The sequence below is a fragment of the Zonotrichia leucophrys genome, chromosome 4, assembly GCF_028769735.1.
Source record: "Zonotrichia leucophrys gambelii isolate GWCS_2022_RI chromosome 4, RI_Zleu_2.0, whole genome shotgun sequence".
Classification (NCBI taxonomy): domain Eukaryota; kingdom Metazoa; phylum Chordata; class Aves; order Passeriformes; family Passerellidae; genus Zonotrichia; species Zonotrichia leucophrys.
In genome coordinates, this window is record NC_088173.1 from 66,503,978 (window position 1) to 66,527,286 (window position 23,309).

At 45.0% G+C, this 23,309-nt stretch overlaps 1 protein-coding gene across 1 annotated transcript in view; it reads right to left on the reverse strand.

Annotated features, from left to right (window-relative positions):
- Positions 1 to 23,079, reverse strand: part of REEP1 (receptor accessory protein 1) — a 66,662-nt gene extending 43,583 nt beyond the window's left edge. Inside the window, exon 1 of the mRNA XM_064711983.1 lies at positions 22,875 to 23,079. Within this exon, the coding sequence (XP_064568053.1) occupies positions 22,875 to 22,906 (32 nt within the window). The 5' untranslated portion in view covers positions 22,907 to 23,079. The remainder of the gene's footprint in view (positions 1 to 22,874) is intronic.
- Between the last annotated feature and the right edge of the window lie 230 nt (positions 23,080 to 23,309).

Genomic DNA, 23,309 nt, shown 5'->3' on the forward strand with positions numbered 1-23,309 from the left:
AAAAGGAGGGGAGAAACCCTCTGTAGCACCAGGAGATATTATGTGGAATGGATGAACTTCATTTATTAATATAATTACATTATGTGGGATTTGGGGTTTGGGTTTCATTATTGAAGTTTACCATTAAATGACACAGGAAAGGATGAAGCTTCCCATGTTGTGGGGTTTCCTGATTGAAGGGGAATAGTAAAGCAATCGAATTGTTGAATTGTTGGCTCCTCTTTAACAAACCCTGCCATATTCCAGGGGAGCAGCTGCAGCATCACCAAAGCTCCTTCTGTCTCCCCTTACCAGGACAGCCACAGTCAGACCTGGCTGTTAAATCCTTCTGTTCCTTCTCTGGATCTGCTGCAGCAGTGGTGTGACCGTCACAGAGCACAGGCTATCCCAGATGTGCCAGAATTCCTGACAGAATCCAGGCTACACTCTGGGGAACAGCCCCAGAGCTGCCACCATGACCTGGGAGGCTCCCACAGGACATCTTGGGCTCTGATTTGGTGATGCTGCTTTCCTCATGGAAAAGCCATTTACCCACAGAATTAACTCTCATGCTCCACAAAGCAGCCACTGAAATAAATGGAAAGGCTCTCAGTGATGGTCAGGAGCTCTTGCCAGGACTCAGGTTACCTCCAGAAATGCCTGCACATCCACTCCCCTGAGCTCTTTTAACCACAGGGGTATTTTGTGGGTAGAACCTGCTGTTACAAATATACCACCATGGGCTAGCTACATCCCCAGGCTCCCAAGTTTTGCTCCTCTAGTTACCATGCCACCAGCAGTGTTTGGGCTGCCCAAACACTTAGAACATTGCACCATCACAACACAAATAGAACAGCCCTTATTTTGCCCATAAATAACAAATGTTCCCATTTCATGGGCACACAGCAGCCAAGACAGCAACTTCTGTGCACAGGGATGGACACATTTAGAAATCAATGAGATATTTCCTATTTTCTCAACATGTTTACTGGCTAGTGTGTGTTTCAGGTACGGAAAACAGAAGTTGAGCTGTCACCATGCCAGCATTCCTCAATGATACCACCAAGAAGGATGCCAATAGATTTGTGTCCCTTATTATCAGTCCTAATTAATGTTCCCGCAGTGCCACAGATTAAAAATAAACAGCACTGCCTTTGCACTGAAGGCCCCTGGTTGAAATCCAGCAGTCAGGGATGTGAAAATAAGCAATGCACCAGGTAAGGGAAAGGGTTAATCTGAGTCCCTGGACAGGCCAAATGCCTGATATTCAAGAAGGGGCTGGGGTGGAGGAAGCGCCAGCTGCAGAGGAGCTATATTCCTATATTCCCTAGGAGGTGGCTCCTGCAAATTCTTTGCAGCAGAATGGTGGCTCCAGGGAAGTCAGGAACGGGCCTGCCCACCCTCAGGGTGCCAGCTGACACCATCCCCACCTTGGCCCCAAGAGATGTGGGTACCTGAATGCCAGACTGACACCCTGATACACTCTGAGAGCACTCGTGACAAAAATATCCCTCAGGGAAAGCTCTGGGTACTGATACTCCTGAGCCAGACCAGGCTCACTTCAAACTCCACTGGAATCAAATCCTTGTGGGGCTGCCTCAGTGCCCAGGGCCAAACGTGCAGGTGTGCCCATGTCACTCAGCCAGTCCTGCAGGTAAAGCTCCTCTTGCACAGCCCCCCAGCACATCCCTCTGCTTTGGGAAACATTCCTCTGCACCTCCTGGGTGACCTCTGAGCTCTCCTGGCTGCCAAGACCATGTCCTCACATCCACACTTCCACAGCACGCACACACCCCCACCAAGGGAGCAGAAGGCACTCCCAGGAGAGCTCTGACACAAGGATGCTCTGCTTTCCATCCAGATCCACCTCTGATATCTCAGCCAGGTCACTACAGAAGCAAAGTGAAACTTCATCTTGGTTAATGTAACCTAATGGCTGCTGAAACCCAGTCACTCCTCCTGGTGTGACTGCACAGGGATGCCCAACAGTTCCTTGACTTCCAGCAGAAACAGCAAGGCAGGGACTGTCCTTGATGCTTCTAATTTAAGCAGCCTTCATCTTCCCAAAGCAGCACACGCTCCTCTGCAGTTGTCATGACCCTTTGCTGTTTTCCTCAGCCAGGGCACTCCTCACACAGGAGCTGGCACATGGCCAGGCACAAACAGGTGAAGAAACAGCAGTGGGGACGGGTGGAGAAACTGGCCTTGGCCAGCCTGGAGCTGTCACACAACCACACTGGGGTCACAACAGCCCCGAGCATTTGGGGGCAGGGTGCTTTCAGAGGCTGCTCAGTACAAAGAGACCTGAGGGTTGACAACCAGCTGGGAATGAGCCAGCAGTGTGCCCAGGTGGCCAAGAAGGCAAATGGAATTGTGGCCTGCATCAGCAATAGCGTGGCCAGCAGTTTCAGGGAAGGGATTGTCCCCCTGTGCTGGGCATTGGTGAGGACACATCTCAAGTGCAGCGCTCAGTTTTGAGCCCATCACTTCTGAAAGGATGTTGAGGTGCTGGAGCATGTCCAGAGACATGCAACCAAGTTGGTGAAGGGCCTAGAAGACATGTCCTATGAGGAGCAGCTCAGGAACTCGGGTTGTGGAGAAAGAGGAAGCTCAAAGAGACCTCACTGCTCTTTAGCACAGACAGGAGGTTGTAGTGAGGTGGGGCTGGTCTCTTCTGCTGCGTCTATAGAGAAAGGCTGAGAGAAAATGGCCTTAAATGGCACCAGTGGAGGTTCAGATCAGATCTTAATAAAAAAAATCACTGGCAGAGTGGTTAGGCATTGGAATAAGTTGCCCAAGGAGGTGGTGAGACATTGTCTCTGGAAGTATTCAAGGGGTGTTGGGATGTGGCACTTGGGGAGATGATTTAGGGCTGACTGTGGTTGTGTGGGGTTGGCAGTTGGACTGGACGATCTTGAAGGTCTCTTTCAACCTCAGTAGTTCTGTGAACTATTATATTTGTTCATATTGAAACACTACATTCAGACTGGTCTAAACAATCACAGAATCACAATTTCTAGGTTGGAAGAGACCTTTAAGATCATCGAGTCCAACCCATGTTCTAACACCTCAACTAGATCATGGCACCAAGGGCCACATCCAGTCTTTTTTTAAACACATCGAGGGATGGTGACTCCACCACCTCCCTGGGTAGATGATTCCAGTATTTGACCACTCTTTCTGTGAAAAACTTCCTCCTTAATTCTAGCCTGTATCTCCCTTGGCGCAGCTTAGGACTGTGTCCTCTTGTTCAAGACCAGTCCCCACTGTTCCCTTTTCCACACTTCCTGTTACAAGAAGATAGAAATGCTAAAATAACTCCATTACTGATAGAGAGACCTTGTTAAATATTGGGATTGTTATGATAATGCACGTGATGCCTACTAAAGCCTGACATTCCTAGAAAAGCTACCAGCAGTGAAGGGTCTTCACAGGGTTATGCTTACATGAGATCATATTTAAAGTCCATTCAAGATTAGGCAGGTACTTAACCCTTCCCAGGGTTACTGTTCCAGACTCTCCTCAAACTCAGGCAGAATTCTATCAATTCACACTCAAGCCAACACTTGAAAGTCCTCTCTCCAGTCCTTCAGAACAGAGAATGCCTGTGTGGCTGCTATAAAAATACCCCACAGCTCTGCAGCTATTTTAGGAAGCAAACTCCTTGCAGGTGGAGGTTCACTAAAGCTGCTCTGCTCTCCTTCAGGCTGCCATTGGCGGAGCTGCTGATGAGAGAGAGGAATTTGCTGTCACCCAGACAATTGGAAAGGGCTCTGTGTGGGGCTGCTGTGGGACCTGTGGGAAGCTGCAATGAACAAGAACAGCGTGGCTGGCACAGCCCAGGAGGCTCTGAGCAGCTGCCTGGCACAGATAGGGTTTCGTGGGCCTCGCCAGGGGCATTTGAGCTGCTGCTGCTCCTCCCTCTCCAGCTCCAGCTCAGCAGCACCACGGCAGAAAACAGCCAGTGCTGGTGTGAAAAACACCAATCACTTGTTTTTAAAATTTTTTAAAAAGTTTAATAGTAATAAAATGGGTATAAAAATAGTAATACAATTACAGTAATAATAATTTGGACAATTTGAATTAGGACAATATGAGACAATAGAAACAAAGAGTTATGGATGGTCCAGGTATCTTTTTCTGGGCAAAATAAGCCCAAAAAAGGACCCACGTTAACAGAGGATTAACCCTTAAAAACAATAACTTGTTGCATATTCATACATCTTATACATGATGCATAAATTCCATTCAAACCCAGGATTCTGTCTGGTCATTGTCAACTTCTTCCTCATAATCTTAACAGCATCATCCTGCCAGAACGAGGCAGGAAGAAGTTAATTTCTCCAGATAATGGAGCAATGAATTCTCTTTCTCTGAAAGATTTAGGTGTCCCGTGCCTGCTATCTCAGTGTGGGTCCTTTCTTTAGGAAAAAAAAGCATTTCACATTGCATAGTTTCTATTTTAACATTTTGTTATAACCTAAAACTATATTTAACACACTACTTAAGAGAATTAATACAGCATTACTTTCTAACACAACACATATAATATTCATTTTCATATTTGTGAAAAGCCAATCATAAAATATGCATTTTTCACAGCTGGCACAGCCCACGGCTTCATCACTCTGCTGGGGAAGAAGAAGCAATCAATCCATCAAAATGTGATACTGAGGGCAATAAAATCCGTGTCTTTTAGGAAAGAAAACATTCCTGTTCTGTGACCAGGTCAGGCCTTCACGCAGCTCCACTGCTCCAAAAGGCAGAGCTCAGTATCTGTGTGTCCTGATGTTTTCCCTGTCCAGTCCTGACCTTATAATTCTGGCTTTGAGAGCTTTGTTTTTCTCCAAGCCAGATAAATGGCAATTTGAAAACTAAGTGGTATGGTTGAGATGGGAAGGGTTGCTTTTCCTGACTCTGGAGAGGGGGATGTTTATGTGGGAAAAGGCTTTTTTAGGAGCACTGATATTATATTCCAGAGATGACAGATGGTTCAAAATCTGCACTGTGAGTTAGCCTACAGATTTATGGTAGGCTCATGATATGAAAAGGAACAGAAAAACTTATAACCTAACCAAACTGATTTCTAGGCTAAAAAAAGTATAAACTATGGATTGCTTATCAACAGAGAAGCTCCACATTATTTTCATAGAAAACCACATCACGTTGAAAGTATTATTTTGGAACTATTTTGACTGATACTATATGAATCACCTTTTAGGAAGTGTAATCTCATATAGAAACCCAAATTGAGAGCATAGTCCTACTACATTCTCTGTATTTGAAACCTCAGTTCAGGTTATGGAAGACTTCCACCATCAAACCATAAGTGCTACCACTGTCTGAGGAAGTGGTGAGGAACACAAAAGCTCCTGCTCATCTACATCTCCCTGAAAGACAGCTTTAGACTTCTTGTGGTGTACTCACGGGACAGAAAACAGGAATAAAAAAATTAAATTAAACCATAACACATCCAAATCAATTGCAACACAACCTCCTTAGAGTATTGTTACTTCAGCTTCCCAGGGACAGAACATTACTAGCAGTGCTTAACTAAATGCAAGGAATAGTTCAGCTCAATGTAATTTCAGAATTAAACCAGAAAAATCTCTTTGGCCCAAATACTCAGCTAAAGTATAAAAATACTGAAAAAGTCAGAAAAATACTGCCTTTCCATGGATTACCAATGACTCCATGTGCTGTAACACCTCAAGCAGTCCCAGGGTTGCTGTGAGCACCTCTGGGCCTTGGAGCTCTCCAGAAGCTCTTGGAGGAGGACAGAAACCCAGGGTAGATCTCTCCACCAGCCAAGGAGAGCACTTTGGTCCAGAAATGGTCAGGCATAGTCATGGCCAGCTTGGTACACAACAGCCTGAGGTGAAATCCTACTGCCATGGGCAGGGCCACCTTCCACTACTATGGTGGATATGGTAGACACTGGTAAATTAACAGTAAATGTTAATTTGATATTAATTTACTGTTATTTACCAGATGGTGGTAACTCCTTCCATCAGGAACTGACTTTCTTACATCTCTGAGGACTCCAGAACATTAACCAGAAAACCCAGAAGATCAAACATTTTGAAGGACCAGACTCACTGAAAACAAGTGGGACCCAACTCAGTGTAACCTCCATGTTCCAGAGCCAATATCTACCTCTTCATTAAGTAAATAAACAAATAACCCATACACATCTTTAAAACATTTCTTCTCATTTTGATAACACATCTCAAAGGAGGATTTCAAAGTGCAGTATAAATATTATTGATGTGAATATCAAAGCTGGTGGCATTACTACTGATTTCTGATTATTTCTATTTCATTAATGGTTTGTGTCTATTTTAAATTACAAGAAAGTGAGACATTAAAATCATACAGGAAGAATCACATCAGGACATGAACAGTGCTCAGTTTTCAACTCCAGTTTTAAAGGAAGAGTATAAGAAAGCTAAGGTAAGATGATTCTACAGGTAATTTCAGAATATTCAGCCCAGCTCCATGCTTTGGTTAGCATGGGTATCAGAATGCCACATGCTAAATATAACAGCTGCAAAATTGCTGTGAGTTCACAGGCCATGCAGACCAAGTTTCTCTTTCTGGCCCACATACACAGACTGGTATTTCTTCTGGGTACTATAAACATTTTAGGGAGTGGCTGGACACCTGCTTTCGTACTAGGACCTGCATAATTTTTATTTTAAAACATAGGAAAACAAGAAATTGTCATACAGCTTGAAAAAGAAAGCCTTTTCTCACAAGTGTTTGACTAGGGTTTCTGGTGTAACTTTAATAGAGTTCTTTCCTCCAGGGTCTTTTGTCATTTCATTCATCCTTTTTAATCCCTCCATTTTACACAGCTAATAACAGCATTGTAATGAAATGCATGGTGAACTGAGATAAACATGAAAGCAGAGCTCTCCAGCTGGAGCTGAACTGATACAGAGCAGCCCCCAGACTAACCCAGACACAAGGGAGAGGAAAGGAGAAATACATCTCTGTTCTGAAGCCATGGAGCACTAATGAATAATCAATCAGATCTGCTGGCTACACCTCTGAATTCAGCTTCAACTACCAGGACAACTCTTTGCCTCTAATTAAAATAAATTAGAAGAAAAATGACCATTTAGTGGCTAATCCTAAATCATGGTGTGAGGATAAGTGGTACAAAACAGCAGCTGGGGCTGCCCAAATAACACCCTGACCCCAAGAAGCTCCCAGGGCTGTCCCAGGGCAGCATCAGCCCCACGGGGGTGACACCCATCATGACAGGGTGATGGGAGAGGCTCCCCAGAGCCCTGCACAGGCTGGGGCTGGTCAGCACCCACAGGGTACCAGACTCACTATGGGATGCGTGGGCAGACAGTGGGCTTGGGCTCCCACACGGAATGGAAAGCACAGCAAAATGCCAGCCCTGTGGCACCTCTTGTTTCACATCCTCACCCACAATGGTCACCATGTGCCCACTGAACCTCTGGAGCTCTCCTGAAGAACATCTGGGACAGCCAGCACCCACCTGAGCTTGCACTGATAATGCTGAGTGCAGAGCAGGATCCTTCCTCCAGGGCTGGATCTGCAGGAGCCAGGCTCACCCAGGAACAATCCCCTGCCACAGGTAAATCACGAGCCCCTGGCCCTGGCCAGTCAAATGTTCAGTATCTTCATCTCTGGACTCCTGTTCCTGCTTACCCTTGCTTTGAAGAATTATTTTTATATATATAATCGGAGTTTCCTTTGCTGCAACTTGTTTCCATTGCCTCTCCCTATTGAAAACAGGGAACCCCTGACACAGGGAATGATTGGCATCTGACTCCATGACTCAGAATGCTGAACAATTGCTTTAATAAAACTATGCTACATTCCATTAATACTATATTATAACTATACTGAAGAGATACTATATTATACAAAAGATAGTAAAGAATACTAAAAAAACCTGTGACTGTCACAGCTTTGAGCCAATTGGCCAAGGAATCAAAACCATCCTCAGCAGAATCCAATTGCCAAATCACTTCAGGTAAACAAACTTCCTAACACATTCCACATGTGCAAAAACAACAGGAGCAGCAAGTAGAGGTAAGAATTGTTTTCTCTCCTCTCTGTGCTTCTCCAGAAAAAATCCTGAGAGGGAATGATGTCTCTCTCTGCTCAGAGAATGTGAATGCCACATCTCCCCCTTTTGCTGCACCTCCACAAAAAGCCTTAAATGAATATTTACAAACAGTGCTCCAATTCTCTTGCTTAGCCATTTTTGGTGAGCTAGAGGAACAACTACGTTTCCCTTATCTCTACAGCCACACACAGGGCTTTGTGTCATTAACTGTGCAGTTCACTACAATGGTTTTACGGTAATGTTGTTGCGGGATCTATTCTTACACAAAGCCATGAGCAGAGAGGTCCTTAGCAGCTTATTTACCCCTATGCCAAACACCAGGGCCCACAGTACATGTCTGGAGATAAAATGGCACAGCCTTTCTTCTGCTGGAGCTGGGAGCCTCACAGGGAAAGTGAATTACCCACACATGGCTAATAGTCATGCTAGGATCATTTTTAAAAAGATCAAGAGCTGCAAAGCCTTGATCAAGCTAAAATTGATTTAAAGAGCTTTCTTAAATGACAATCTCCTCCAGAGCCCCTAAACTCATCCTTTAGAGGTTGGAGAACTGTATTTTCAGGGTAAATGAAGAAAGATTAAATGAAACTGCTCCTAAGAAAAGTTATATTCAGCACTGTTGAAGGGTTGATCTATGATAGTAACAGGACAAATACACACTGCAGGGTCCAGGAATCTTTAATTTTTCTGATCTAATAATTCTACAAGGCTCTACTTTTCTCTTCAGGGCTCTACTTGAGGACACAGCAGTACCATAAGCACAGAAACACCAGCACCTCAGTAAGCCTTCACCATCTTCAATCAGTTCTCTCCAAGTCTTTGGGAAATAGCTGAGTTCTCAGATCCCCTTTGTACATTTTGTACTTTGTGCATCAGCCCAGCTGATATTTACTGGTAAATAACAGTAAATTCCTTCCCTATTCCTCCATAATAATTTTATCTTTTTAATACCTCCAAGTTTTGTATTCCTTGACCAATATTCAATTTCCTTTTAAATTTCTGATATTTTCCAGTCTTACCATTGCTTCTCCCTGAAGCTTAACAGGTCAAACACTTTCCTGTTACACCAAAATTCTAGATTTCAATCTCTGTAATATTCTAGTAAGTGAAGTTTTGGTCTTTAACTAAAGGTAAGTGAGAAAAAGGGGTTTCTTTTTACAGCACAGCCACTATTCACCTACATTCTATTTTCTTAACAACCACTTATTACCTAAAGTGCAGGCAAGGCTCAGCAAGGACAGGCATCTACTGAAGCATTTCCTGGCACAGCAGCTCATATTGAGAGCTTTAAAATCTAACAATTTACGATTTTGGACAAATAGATACCTAGGGTAAAAACTTTCAGAGGAGGCTGAGATGACAGATATCTCCATGTTCCATTGCCCATGCTGGAAAAGAAATGGTTTTCACCACTGGAAATCAGCAGCTTGGTCACAGGCCAGGCAGTGTGAGATCAAAAAAGAGAAGTTGCAGTTTCCAGGCACTGCTTCTGAGCCACCCCCACCATTGCACAGAGTGATAATCCCAGCAATTCCCACATTTGCTCATTTATTCTCATCAGGTGATTTCTTGGAAGCAATTACAGGAACATTTCCATTCAAAATAAAGTATCAGGCAATAGTTTCTCAGAAAAGAGCATGCACAGGTTCAGAGCATAAATCAAAATATCCGATGCTCACAGATATATGCAATACATGCACATATTCTAGAAGTTGGGATTTAAAATGCAGTTTCACAATTTGAACACACCAGTTTTTTTTAATGCCTCAATACAGCAGTGTTGCTATCCAGATACTCAATCCTCCTTCTGACAGATGTCATGTTCCCATTTGCATTCAATTTTGATCTCTACCAGAATTCTCATATGTCTCTGGATTTCAGGCTTTAGAGAGCAAAAGGGATAAGTCACGCTGCTCTCCTCTATTCTGCATTTCCCCAAACACAAATGTGTTCAGATCAAAGCCTGTGGCACAGGCACAGCCATGAGGAATAACACTTTGTCTCAGGCTGGGTAGAACCAGTGCATTGCACAATTCTGAGCAGAAGGGGCTTTGCCTCTCTTCTTTCTTTTGGCTTAGAGACTTCACCTCTTTTCCATTCTCACCTTTCCTCTCACACATATACCAGCTACTCAAAATATAAAATAAAATATAAATTGAGCCTTAGGAGCCAGATGGAGACTTCACAGAAATTACTGGAGAGGAAAGCAAAGGGCAAGACAGCCAATTCTTCAAGGACCATTTCTGAGGTTTCTAAATAAGCAGCTGCTTGGGAAGGCAGCTTGTACTTTTTGTGGGAACACCCACACTGCATGCTATCTCATGCATGCTCTTCCATCATTAATATTCATTAATACTGCTGGGTTAAATGCCACAGCCCAGGGTCTGTCCCCTCTCTCAGGCAAGGGGATTCACACAGGAGCATGACAACATTGCAAATATTGCCACTCTAAAGAAAGCATTTCTATTTTGAAATGAAATGGGTAAAGTGTTTCAAACACATGTAGCTGTATAAATGTGTCTGGAGAACTGGATTTATACAGACTTCAGCCATTTATGGCCTGGCTGCTCAGAGTGAGGTTTCTTGGTCTCAAGAATATACATAAATTATAATAGTGTTTGAATAGGGACCTGGTTTGTTACAGCCAAGTATCTGCAAACCTCAGCAGAATAATAATTGAAAAAGAAATCTGAGCTGTTCCAGTATAGCTGTACAGCTCATCTGAGTGCAAAAAATCTCAGGACACACTATATCAAAGAGATGAAAAATATCTCATCTATGAATAAATCCTTGGGGGTGTGGGGTATGATTTTACAGATTGGGTTTACATGAGACTAAATTGAATTACCACAAACTACATGGAAAGCAGACTGGTTAATTTGAAAGTACCACGCAAAATCAGGCATAGTATTTATAAATTTAAAATGCATGTCCTTCTTTATGGACAGAAGGGAAGAGTCTTTCAGTGGCTGTCTGCAGGGTCTCAAGCAGCTCTGCTGATTTTGCAGCGACTAAAATGAACACTAAAATGAAAGGATCATGACAGGAGCCCTCTATCCTTGATCTGTCCCCACTCAAAGGGCAGTTTAACTCAAAGCTCATCAAGAACACAAGTCCTCCATTGACCTGGCCAACTTCAGTCCCATATTATTCCATTTTCCTCCACTGACCTGGCCAGCTTCAGCCACATAATATTCCATTTTCTAGGATGCAGCTGTCACCCTGTGCAAGGCCCTCACCATTCTGAACTACAAACACAACCTTAGCTCTCCCACCTGGGTGGATTTACACCACTCACAGACCTCAGCAAAGCAGCACCAGTTGAGACAATTTGAAGCTCTGGTATTGCCCTAGGGATGACAAAATTATTGAGGTTTGCATTGAAACAGCATTTTTCAGCTATTTATTTAGTTTGTCTGCAGAAAATCCAGCCTTGATTCTTCAGGTTTACCACAAACCAGGATTGGGATTTTTTTTGTGGCAGTTCTTGCTAAAATTTGGCAATGCACCCCTTAGCCTACTTATAAGGGCAAAATAGAGAAGCTGCAATTATTCCAGATACAAACTTTTTTCCCTCCTCATCACGTACTCTGACTTCTTTCTTAGTGACATTCAGAAGCTTTCTGTTGAATTCCATATTGTTGTTTGGATGATCACACATCATTTCACACAGATTTTGTAATTGATCACATGGCTGTAAGGCTTTTCTGTGCACATAAAATTATACATTTATTTGATTGCTGGATTTGAGGAAAAGAGTTTGTGCAACTCCTGATGAACTGAAGAATCTCCAAATCTTCTGAGAGAGTGTGTGGTTCCTCAATTATCTCTAAGTGTTCACCACGAATTCCCATCTTAGAGGGAGCTGCAACAGAACACACCATGCACAAGGATCTCACAATGCTGCCCAAATTCTGATAAAAACAGATTTACGGGAGATCACAAGCAGACACCAGGACAGGCAGCAGAACACAAGATTTTTGCAGATCTGCTCAAAAGGCCCACAAAAGTCTCCATTGCAGGCTCATGACAGTTACAGCTCTATAAATACCCAGATATGGATGTATCTGTGAGGTAGATTATGTCCTGAGAAAGCATCATTAGACCTCAGGTTCTCCATAAATCACTGGAGTCAGCAGGGGATTGGTTTGACTGATTGCACTCTGACAGTTCTGAAAAGAGGTGAGCACAGTGTAACAAGCATGAGGAAATTCCTACAACATTTATTGAGGAAACCATTTGCTCTTAATTCAGTGTTTGTGTTCTTAAGGTGTATTTTAAAACAGCAGCTTCCTCTCTGCATTTGATCCTATGAGAAAAACCCTTTCTGTATATAGGACAGCAGAGTGTGTTGCCATGGAAACTATTATGATCTACTTAAATTCAACAGATCCAGCCTTCTGGGGTATATTCCCCAGAGTATCTCAATTTAATTATTAATGTTCTTTCTAAACAGCAACATCTTTCTGTTTTGACCAAAATCCTTATAAAGCAGAATGAAAACAATAAACCTGGAAAGCAGAGTCCTTTGTTCAGCTACAAAACAGGTACAATTAAAGCAGGGAAAAGGCAAACAGCCTCCAGGCTGCCCTGACAATGAGCTTTAACTCAGTCCCAGATGAATTGCTTGGAAGGGGGAAAGTCTCATTCAGTGCTTGTGTCCATCGTGCCCCTGGCACCTCTGCTGTGGTTTCCAGCAAAAATACCAGCTGGGATTGTGGGATTCTTTTGCAGAGGGACATGCTCAGTGGGATCTTGTGATGGTGTTCACAGGGGCTCTTGGATGAGGGAAGAGATGAGGATCTGACTCCATGTTTCAGAAGGCTTGATTTATTATTTTATGATATATATTACATTAAAACTATACTAAAAGAATAGAAGAAAAGGTTTCATCAGAAGGCTGGCTAAGAATAGAATAGAAAGGAATAATAACAAAAGCTTCTGTCTCAGAGAGTCCAAGCCAGCTGACTGTGATTGGCCATTAATTAGAAACAACCACATGAGACCAATCCCAGATGCACCTGTTGCATTCCACAGCAGCAGATAATCATTGTTTACATTTTGTTCCTGAGGCCCCTCAGCTTCTCAGGAGGAAAAATCCTAAGGAAAGGATTTTTCATAAAAGATGTCTGCAACAGGATCTAAACACCGACCAGCAATTCCTTTGCATATAACCACCTGTCTTGCAGCCATTCTCAAGTCAAACCTCTCAATCTTTTTCCATCAAATACGTGACTGAACTCAAAGCCTTTTAGCCTCAGGGCAGCTCCAGCATCCACCTCTCTCTTTCACATGTCACCATGAATTCTGCAGGTAGATTTAGGAGCCAGATGGTGTTATTGAACCTGACCTGACACCAGGGATAGTTTCTTGTGGGTCACATAATCTGAGTGGCTTTTAGGTCTAAGTTTAGACATGCACAGACCTCGTCCTCCCAAGCAGAAGAGGCAGCAGGACAAGCAGAACCTTTCCATGAGCACAATGAGGCTCAAGAGCTTCAAACTGCTCATCCACAACAGGGCCTAAGGCAGAGCATGAGCCAGAGCAGTCCTGTGGGAACTGCCCAAGCCAGAACAACACCTCATCACGAGGGCAGACTGGCTGTGAGCAGCTCTCCTCACATGCTCACAGCAAGGGTCAGAGCATTGTGCTGAATACACCAAGACAAAGGTGACCATGAAATATTGTGGTGAATGGAGAAGGTCATTTTCCTGTGATTGCTCTGCTCTTTACCATCACCAGGTGTTTCCCACCTGTCCTCCCTTCAAGGCTGTTCTTCCTGCAATGCCACACAAGATTCCTGCTTTCACTTCTCCACGAGTGCTCCTCAGGGACTGACAGCCAGGAGAGCTCTGCCACAGAAGAAGCTTTTCTATGTAAAACATCTCAGAGCATCCCATGACTTCTGACCATTGGCTTGGAAATTTCAGCTCAGAATTCATATTTACCTAGCCCCTCCAATTCTGTTCCACTGGGGGTACCTCATGCCCACATCAGGCTCTGCCATGGGCAAAACAGAACTGGTAGTTTTCACAGACAGAGATTATCACTAGGACTATTTTACAGTTACCAAATCAGGAAAGAATAATTTTCCCTCTTCCCACTGCACTGAATCCAGGTTCTTGATATTCTCATATAAAATCTGCAGCACAAGCCCTTTCCTTGGTTATTGGTTATAAGCCTCCCTCAAAACATGAGGCAAGAAATGTCTGTCAGTTTTTGGCTTTCCAGTGCAAACATTTATTTATAGGCTGGAAACAAGAGATAGAATAAATGAGCTGAATGAAAGGAAGCAGCAGCATGAACTCAACAGGACAGAAGTGTTTCTCCTGCAGGAGCTGCAACTGTTCATTAATGCTGACAGCACTGGACTGCCTGGTAAATTCACAGGCAGGTACACACATGGTCCTGGCATCCCTGGGATCTGTCCAAAAAGGCACAACATTCCAGACATGAGGGGCATTCTTTGTAGTTCCTCACAAATAGGTTCTTCAATAATGGTTTTGTGGTTTTGTTCTCCTGTAAAATTTGCCATTTTTGGAAAGCAAAATATTACTATTACTCCATGAGAGAGAAAGGGGAAAGAGAGGCTGCAGCTTTACTGACCAACTGATGGATCCCTTCTTTAAAACTGGATGTTTGTTTGTCAGCAATTGGTGCATGAGCAGTCAGGGAGGCAGCAAGCAGCATGTGAAGGAACAAACAAGCCTTTCCTAAGCACGGCACCAGTTGTCCCCTGTCACTGCCAAGAGTAAATCTCCAGCTGGACACCCAATCCTCTGCCTCCATATAAATGTGTGTCCCTCCTGAAACACAATCCTTGCTCTTCGTCTCTACTTACTGTACAAGCAGCTTCTCTCCTTTGATGCCATCCCTGCCCTGCTTCTGGCTCTGTGACCATTTTTACCGCCTGCAGATCACTGCCTTAGCACCCAGAGCAGTTCAAATCCCCTGCCCTCCCCTTCTCCTCTTTCTTGTCTGCAAGAAACAAGCAGCAGGGCTCTCTGCTAAGGAGTTATGCCTGTTCTGAGGCTCACAGCAGAAGATGGAGTGGTTCTGTGTACAAATCCTGGGAAAGTTCCACCCATGTTTTTAGCTCTGGCATGGAGCTCCAGGCCTGGAGTGCCTTCCCAAGTCCCACCTGTGGAATGAGCAGGCGTGTCCTGTTACCTCAGTCATCCTCTTCAAAAGCACACAAGTCATGGAAAGATAAAATACAATCTTCATTTTGTCACTTCTTCTAGCTCTTTCTCACCACTCTGCTCACCATCTGCTTTGCCTGTATTTTATCAGTTTAAATTCTGTCTTACTCCATGCATGTAAAATGCCAAATCAGAGCATGAACACCTTACCAGCAAGTGTCACAGAGAAATTACTGAAGAGCACAGGACCAGTCTCAAGAATGACTTACCTAGAATGCAGAATTGCATGTATTCACACCTTATTTATTTTTCTATCACTACAGAACTTAGAAGAACCAGCTAGAGACCAACCCTCACTGTCTAGGTGTTGTAAGATAAAAAACACTAAATGAACTTGCTGCCCACGAGTTTGCAATCTAAGTAGCATACCAGTGATAACCAAAGTATGTGAGACCTTCCCTGCAAAAAGCAGCATGTGATTAACTTCAACCACAGAGGTGATCTGAGGGAGATTTTGCCATCTGAGCCTGATCACATGGATGGATCCTTTCATTAGACCTCACAAGACCTACCTGAAACCTGAGTGGCCCCAAGTGGACAAGCCAACAAAAGGGAATCTAGACTCACATCCTTGCTGCCTAATGAAGAAATTCTGTCATACAAAGATTCTGCAGCAATCCAAACTGCCTAATACTACTGCAGATCTCAGTTAGCCTGATCAGCCTGAAAGTTCCCAAGGTATCAGCTCTGCCTGCTGAGACATGGAAGCAGAAACACAAATGCAGTGCTCAGGATTCAAAACCAACTGCTCAGGAAATTGGAGGTGGGAATGTATGTTGTCTTCCTTCATTGAATTTGTACCAAGCATTTCCCCTTGACCCAACAGCTCTCCATGCAACACAGAACCCCTGATGGAAGCTCCAGTCTCACTCTGTTAACTGCACTAAGAGCACATGAAAGTGTTTCTCAACCTTTCCTAATCATTTGTCCATGTAAACATTGAAAGAAACACACAGCTTATTTTATATCCCACTGTTCCTTAAGGACAGATGATAAATAAAAAGTCACATGAAACTGGCAAAATGTTGAAATGTTGATACTTTACAAAACTGTAATTCAATAGATTACAAAACTTGTAAATAAAAAAAGAGTAAAAAGTGGCATCTTCTGTCTAAATCAGTTAGGACATAACTGCCTGTATGAAGGTTTCTGGTTTAGAGCTGAAACACTGACTGACCACAGCTCAAGTACCTTGGATCTAAATCTCCCTCCTGTGATTAGCAAACCAATTTTAGGCAGTCTAATGCCTGATTTAGTAGTCTGTATTAAGCAGTCTGGCTCTTGCCTTCTGCTGACTTTTACCCTAAGGACAGCACTGAGGATCTGAAAGGGAACAGGTCATGATTCAGAATACTTTGGCCTTTGGTTGTTTGACTGCCTCAGTAGCATCTATTTAAGTCTGTAGTTTTGCTCTATCCCTCTCACACCATCAAAAATCCATACAAAAGCCACACACACATTTCTCAATTCCCTTTATCAAGTTCCCTTTTATTAATTTATTGAGCAAGCAGTCTGGAGGAAATATGTTACCTGTTACCCTGTGGAATTCTGGACACATCACTTGACTCTGTGTGTCTTACCTGTACAACGGCAGTAAACACCTCTTTAATGACACAACATTAAATTAATGCTTCAAAGAGCTTTAATGCAATGAATGGAAAGGGTCCCAAAAAGGTAAAATTCTGTACAAAGGCAAAGTCCCTTGGCTGTATCCCATAGCTGCCAGGCTGGTAAAGCATCCTCCCAGAAGCAGCCAGATCTGTGATGTGCACACCAGAACACCTTCCCCACGGGGGCCAGGAGCATTCCAGCACATCTGTGCTGGGCAGGAGGATCTGGGGCAGGGCTGCAGAGGAGCAGGCAGCCCCTGCCGTGCCCTGCAGCGTGATCACACGGTCACATTTCACACCAAGGGCACGGCCAATGTCGCACCTGCGCTGGCCGCTCCTCCGGCACTGTCACCGGCACGTTCTGCCCCCTCAGCAGAGCCACGGGCTGCAGCAGGGATGCACATCGACAGCCACAGAGACCGTGTGCTCTTCTCACTGCAGTGCAAGCCTGCAGCCTCTGCTTTGGAGGCATTACACCACTTTTATGCAGGGAAAGTTTATCAGTAAACTCCAAGTATGGCAGGGGGTCTGCCCTTCCCACTTCCCAGCTCCAGAGCAAAGAAGAGTCCCCAAACTCATCCCACAGCCTTGGCTGGGAACTCACGCTGCACTTTGGGTCCTTTGCTGTATTTTCAGACAATTTTACAGCTCTGGTGTGAGGCCTGCAGAGAGCAATGAACACCTGAATCCCTCATGTCACCTGCCAGCACCGAGTAAAGCAGGCTGTGAAGGACCTCAGTGGAGATAAGAATTGCTTTCTCTGAGCTTTCTCACAGCTTCTCAGGAAAATCCTGGGAGAGAGTAAAGAATCTCTCTGTTCAGAGAATACGTGAATACTACAGACCTTCACATACATCATGCATGTCAACTAAAATGCAAATGCAGATGTATCAATAACCAATACATGACATATATCAAGTGGTAACATCAGCTGAAATGCTAATGCTGATGTGTCAATAACCAACAGCTTGAAGCTTTGCTCTGCTTTTATGAGAGCAGTCCCTGCCTGCTTGAGTGGATCCTGTCTCTGCCTCTCATAAAGAAGACACAAGTTATCATTTTCTACCTTCAGATAATATCCATGATATGACTTTCCAGGTTTTGTTTCATTCATAAATTTCTTCAGGCTTCCTATACACATGAAAAGTGGGAGGAGGAAGGATCTGCTCAGTTTCTGTAAAATGGAAATTCTTTACAGATACAAAGATGAAATCAATGTCTGACTCAGTAGCACTATGAATTGACACCAGATGAGGATGGGGTGGCCAATCTCACAGCCTTGCTAAAACAGCATTACAATAACCAAGAAAGAGAAAGCTAACAAACTGTGATAGGGAAGGAAATCTTCAAACATCAGGTTAAAGAATTCTTTGGTTCCCCTTTGATTTTGTTCAGAATCCAACTCCTTCCAGGGACAGCCAGCACACAGAGATGGGAATTCCCAGTGAACATACCTAAAGCTGCCATTCTCTTTCACATCAAAACATAAGAGAGCAGAGAGGCCATTGATGATATTTTGATTTAAAAGAAAATAAATGCAGGCAAAAAAAAGCATAATTAAGGCTGTGATTTTTCACCATGAAGAACATATTTAACCATTTTACATTAATTTGCAATGCACTTCTAAGCTTCTCACAGGAGGAATTCAATGCCTAAGTCATCACATAGCATCATATCATCTACTGATAACCTGTCTAACCCAGCTTGGTTTCTACTGACATTTCCTTCCTCTGCCACGTGTTCCAGATTGAAAAATCTTCCAACAGGCAGTGTGATGTGTCTAACTTTCAGAATGGGAGCCAAAGCCCTTTATTTCTGTTCTGTGTGATCCCAAGCACATAAACCAAGTCTCATGTTTGTGAGCAAGGACAGGATTCCCATGCCAATACAACAGGCTGCATTTATATACAGCACTTTTAACTTCTAGATAACAGCCAAAGGTGGCTGTCCAGCATTGCCAGTGCTGTGCACTGCAGCTGAACTGGTCTGCAATTACAAAGATCCCAAGTCCTTCCCCTAGAGAGGCCTCTGCCTTTTGAGGGAAATTGAATCTCCTTTGAAATTAAGAACAATAACTTGCAGTGCTAAGACAGACCAATGGTCCCTTCTGGTCTGCCTCAGGGAAGATAAATTCACAACAGTTCATTGCACTTCACAGATGAGGAAACTGAGTTACAGGTGCTCCAGGATGTCCTGTGAGATGTACCCAGAGATGAAGAATAAAAAAGGCTGTAATTAACCCACAAAAAATGATGTTATCCCACTCCAGTTACTGTGAGAGGCATAGGAACAAGTCACTCCATGATGCAACAATTCCAATTCCAGAGATCACAGGCGTCCCTTGGTGGAAAAGTCATCTGTAATCCACTGCCATGAGAAAAGAAATATCCTGATTTAGTTCTCACTGAGATGAGTGAAAAAGCTACCTGGAATAGCACCACAGGAGAATGAGAATTGAGCTCTTAGAGGAAAAAGACATCCAGGGACACGATTATCTTTTTGTTTCACATTTGTACAGTACCTAGGGCAGATCCTGACCATAATATCCTTGACTTTAACACACAGCTATGGCAGAGATGCTGCTCTGAAGGTGTCATTTCTCTCCTGAGGGTTCCCAGCACACAGCTCTGCAGGCAGAACAGAACCAGCCAGCACTCTGGACACAAAGCCCAAACACTGAAGGTGAAATGAGGTAAGAGAGGTTTGCAGGGAGCTGCCTGGCTTCCTGCTGAAAAAGGTGAGAAGTGCTACAGGTTCTTCTCCTTCAGCAATGTTTTGGAAATAGAAACTGCCAGGACAGAACCAGTAACAACCAAATCAGAGACAGTGGAAGCAGCAAAGCACCAAAGAGACAAAGCAAAGGCTTTTGTCTAAAGCCCTTTCTGTTAGCTGAGTCATATCAGACATAGCCCCTGTGGAGATCAGAAGTCATAAGAGCACAAATCAACATTCACAGTGTAACTAAACCACACCACTTTCTTCATAATCCTTATCAGTTAATAAGATTTAATGAAAGAACAACATAGGCACAAGCAGAAGGAAAAAAAGCCCAACCAGGTGGCCATTCCACTTAAGCACAGCTATCTGTCCTGATGGATCAACCAGTGATTCATAATGAGGTGGGGAAACTGGATTAAATAGACTAAATCTTTGCCTTGATCCTAATGGAAGACCTCCTGTACACCAAGGAGTCAGGGATCCAACTCCCAGTTATTCTGGATGGTCTGTGCTGTGCTGCAGGGGGATCCTGGCTGTCTGGCCTGTGGTGGGATGCACATTCCTCCTGGATGCAGGAGAAACTTGCTCATCACCTGACATTAAACCACCTGTCCATCTTTGTTTTCACCTAAGTGTAGCAACAAGCTCTCCTGTGAACATCATTTTCATCTGCCAGGAGGAGTGAGGAATGGAAATGCCTTCAGAAATAAAAAGAAAAGGCTCTGAGAGTTGAAAAGATCAAAGTGTAAGGGAACCTTAGCACAGACAGATCTGCATGGTGTGCTGTGTCAGGCTGGAGGGCTCCTCCCTGTCAGACACCTCAGGGTTTCTGGGATCTGATGGAATGTAAGATTATTTATACTCTCCTCTTTTTTTATGCAATGCTACCTCCAGCAAATTGTGTTTTAAGCAATAGTCTAAAGAGTCCAAGTTTCTCAGCGAGATCATAACAAACCAGCACTTCTTGGTACAAAATATTCTTAAAGGATGGATGTACACTCAGCAGTGGAAAGAAAAGTGGTGACCAAGCTTGGCTTGCCCTAGGTTTCCTTGCAGAATTCTTACTTATTACTATGACTATTAAATAATTAATATTTACACTGCATATTCATTATTTTCTACTGAAAATGCAGCATAACAAATAACTGGTACTGCCCTCTGCACAGCTGAGTCCATGCTGTGACATGTTATTCTGATAACACTGAAGAGTATAGGCAGGTCTGTGTGCTCAGCTAATTAATTACCTGACTGGTCAACTGCTCCAGGTCCTGCCCCTAGCAGGTTTTTACCCAGCCCATGTGTCTTAAATGAAATCATCTGTGTAGATGTGCATGTGCTCAGACAAGTTCAACTACCATCTCTGTGTAGATGTTCTTTGTTCTTGAGGATTAGCTGGGTTACACGATGATGTGGGTTTTTCAAAGTGGAAATTACTCTAGTAGAGAAGAAAGAAAAGCTGCCATAGACAATACATGCTACAGCTCACATTGCTGGCAGAGATATCTGCACGGTTATACTGTTCAGATTAAATCTCTTAAATATTTAACGCTCTTTCCCAGAATGAAGTGCAAGCCAAATAATGGCTAGCTGCAGCTGAATCCAGATGTCAGACTTCCAGGGGCTAAATTCAACTCGAGAGCCCCCTAAAATCTTCACATCTGACACTCAATGCCTTACTGATGCAGAGACATAACTAAGATGAAGGTGAGTTTTCCTTTTGATATTTCATCTTATGGCAAAAGAGACCTTGAAAATGCTTTTCTGGAAACATGCTGATGGTGCAACATCATGGCACGCTTCTTTCAGACAAAGAAAGTGACAGGCCCTCGCAGACACTACGAAATAACTTAAGAGCACAACAGATGTCAGGAGAGGCACCTGTATGTGTATGATGGAGAAAACTGGCAAATTATTCACCTGATGTCATATATCAGCCTTCCCCAGCCACATTTCCAGAGGGAGATCAGCCATCCTGCTGCCCCACCTTAAGACTGTAATCTCCCTCCTCCAGGAATTTTCCAAATTACATCCAAAACGCCTTTTTCTCCCTAAACCTCTTCTCAGATGGGGCAGATAAACATATACCTCGGGCTTGCTCCTTTTTCCCCTGTTGCCTGGGAAGAATTTCCAGGAAATTTTTACATCTATTCCCACCTAGAGCAGTTTCAGCCATGGAAAAGCTGCAGGAGGAACGCAAAGAGCCACACGTTTCTTCTCCCGGACTGACAGGTTAAAGGGAAAGCGAGATCGCCTTTTGAGGGGATGGGCGGCCAGTTGCAAAGAGGAAAGAAATATTTGATATTTATTTCGCGAAACAGACAGGAGAAAGCGGCGGCGGCGGCTGGGAGACCCCGCGGCCGCCTCTCCCACGCCCCCTCGCGAACCCCCGAGCCCGGTAACAAAGCACCGAGACAAATCCGTGTCCATTTTCCCACTCGTGGATGCTCCATTAGCCCCTCGGAACCCCTAAGCTCGGTAACAAAGCACCGAGACAGATCCGTGTCCATTTTCCCACCCGTGGATGCTCCATTGCCCCTCCGGACCCCCTAAGCTCGGTAACAAAGCACCGAGACAGATCCGTGTCCATTTTCCCACCCGTGGATGCTCCATCAGCCCCTCGGAACCCCCAGCCCGGTAACAAAGCACTGAGACAGATCCGTGTCCATTTTCCCACTCGTGGATGGTCCATTGCCCCTCGGAACCCCTAAGCTCGGTAACAAAGCACCGAGACAGATCCGTGTCCATTTTCCCACCCGTGGATGCTCCATTGCCCCTCCGGAGCCCCCGAGCCCGGTAACAAATCCGTGTCCATTTTCCCACCCGTGGATGCTCCATTGCCCCTCCGGACACCCTAAGCTCGGTAACAAAGCACCGAGACAGATCCGTGTCCATTTTCCCACCCGTGGATGCTCCATTGCCCCTCCGGACCCCCTAAGCTCGGTAACAAAGCACCGAGACAAATCCGTGTCCATTTTCCCACCCGTGGATGCTCCATTGCCCCTCCGGCCGATGTCACCCGCTCTCTTTCTCCGCTGTCACCTTGCGCTGCACAGCGCGGCACCGCTTTACCCTCCAGCCCTCCCGGTGATTTTCTCATGCTGGAAAATCCCACCCGACCCACCTACCTCACCATCCGGGCAGCCAAGCGCCCCGGCCCCGACAACACCCCGCTAAATTTAGCCCAGCAGCCAGGCAGGGCCGGCGGGACGGGCGCCGCGCACACACACGCCGCAGGTGCCGGGCGCTGCTACTCACACCACGAGCCGGGAGATGATCCATGAGACCATGGCGCTGCCGTGTGCCGCAGGGCCGGCTCTCCCGGCGCCGAGGGCTCGCCCGCCGTCCTCGCCCGCTGCCGGCCGCCGCCCGAGTGCGCGGGGCGGGCGGCTCGGCCATCCGGCCCCGCAGCCTCAGCGCAGCCTCACTGGCGGCACCGCCCGCAGCCAACGCGCAGCCGGGCCCGGCCGCCCACTCTGGGCAGGGCCCGCAGCCGCCCCCCGCCGGAGGAGGAGGAGCAGGAGGAGCCCCCCAAGCTGCCCGCATTCCCCAGAGGGAGCTCTGGCGTGCGGAAGGGGTCCCTGCCCCAGCCGCAGGTACGCGGGCGCTTCTGGAGCACTGCAGCCGAGCAGGACACCAAGGAAACCCAAGGGACTGTTGGCATCAAAGGAATGGCAAAGCTAAGGCTCGGGG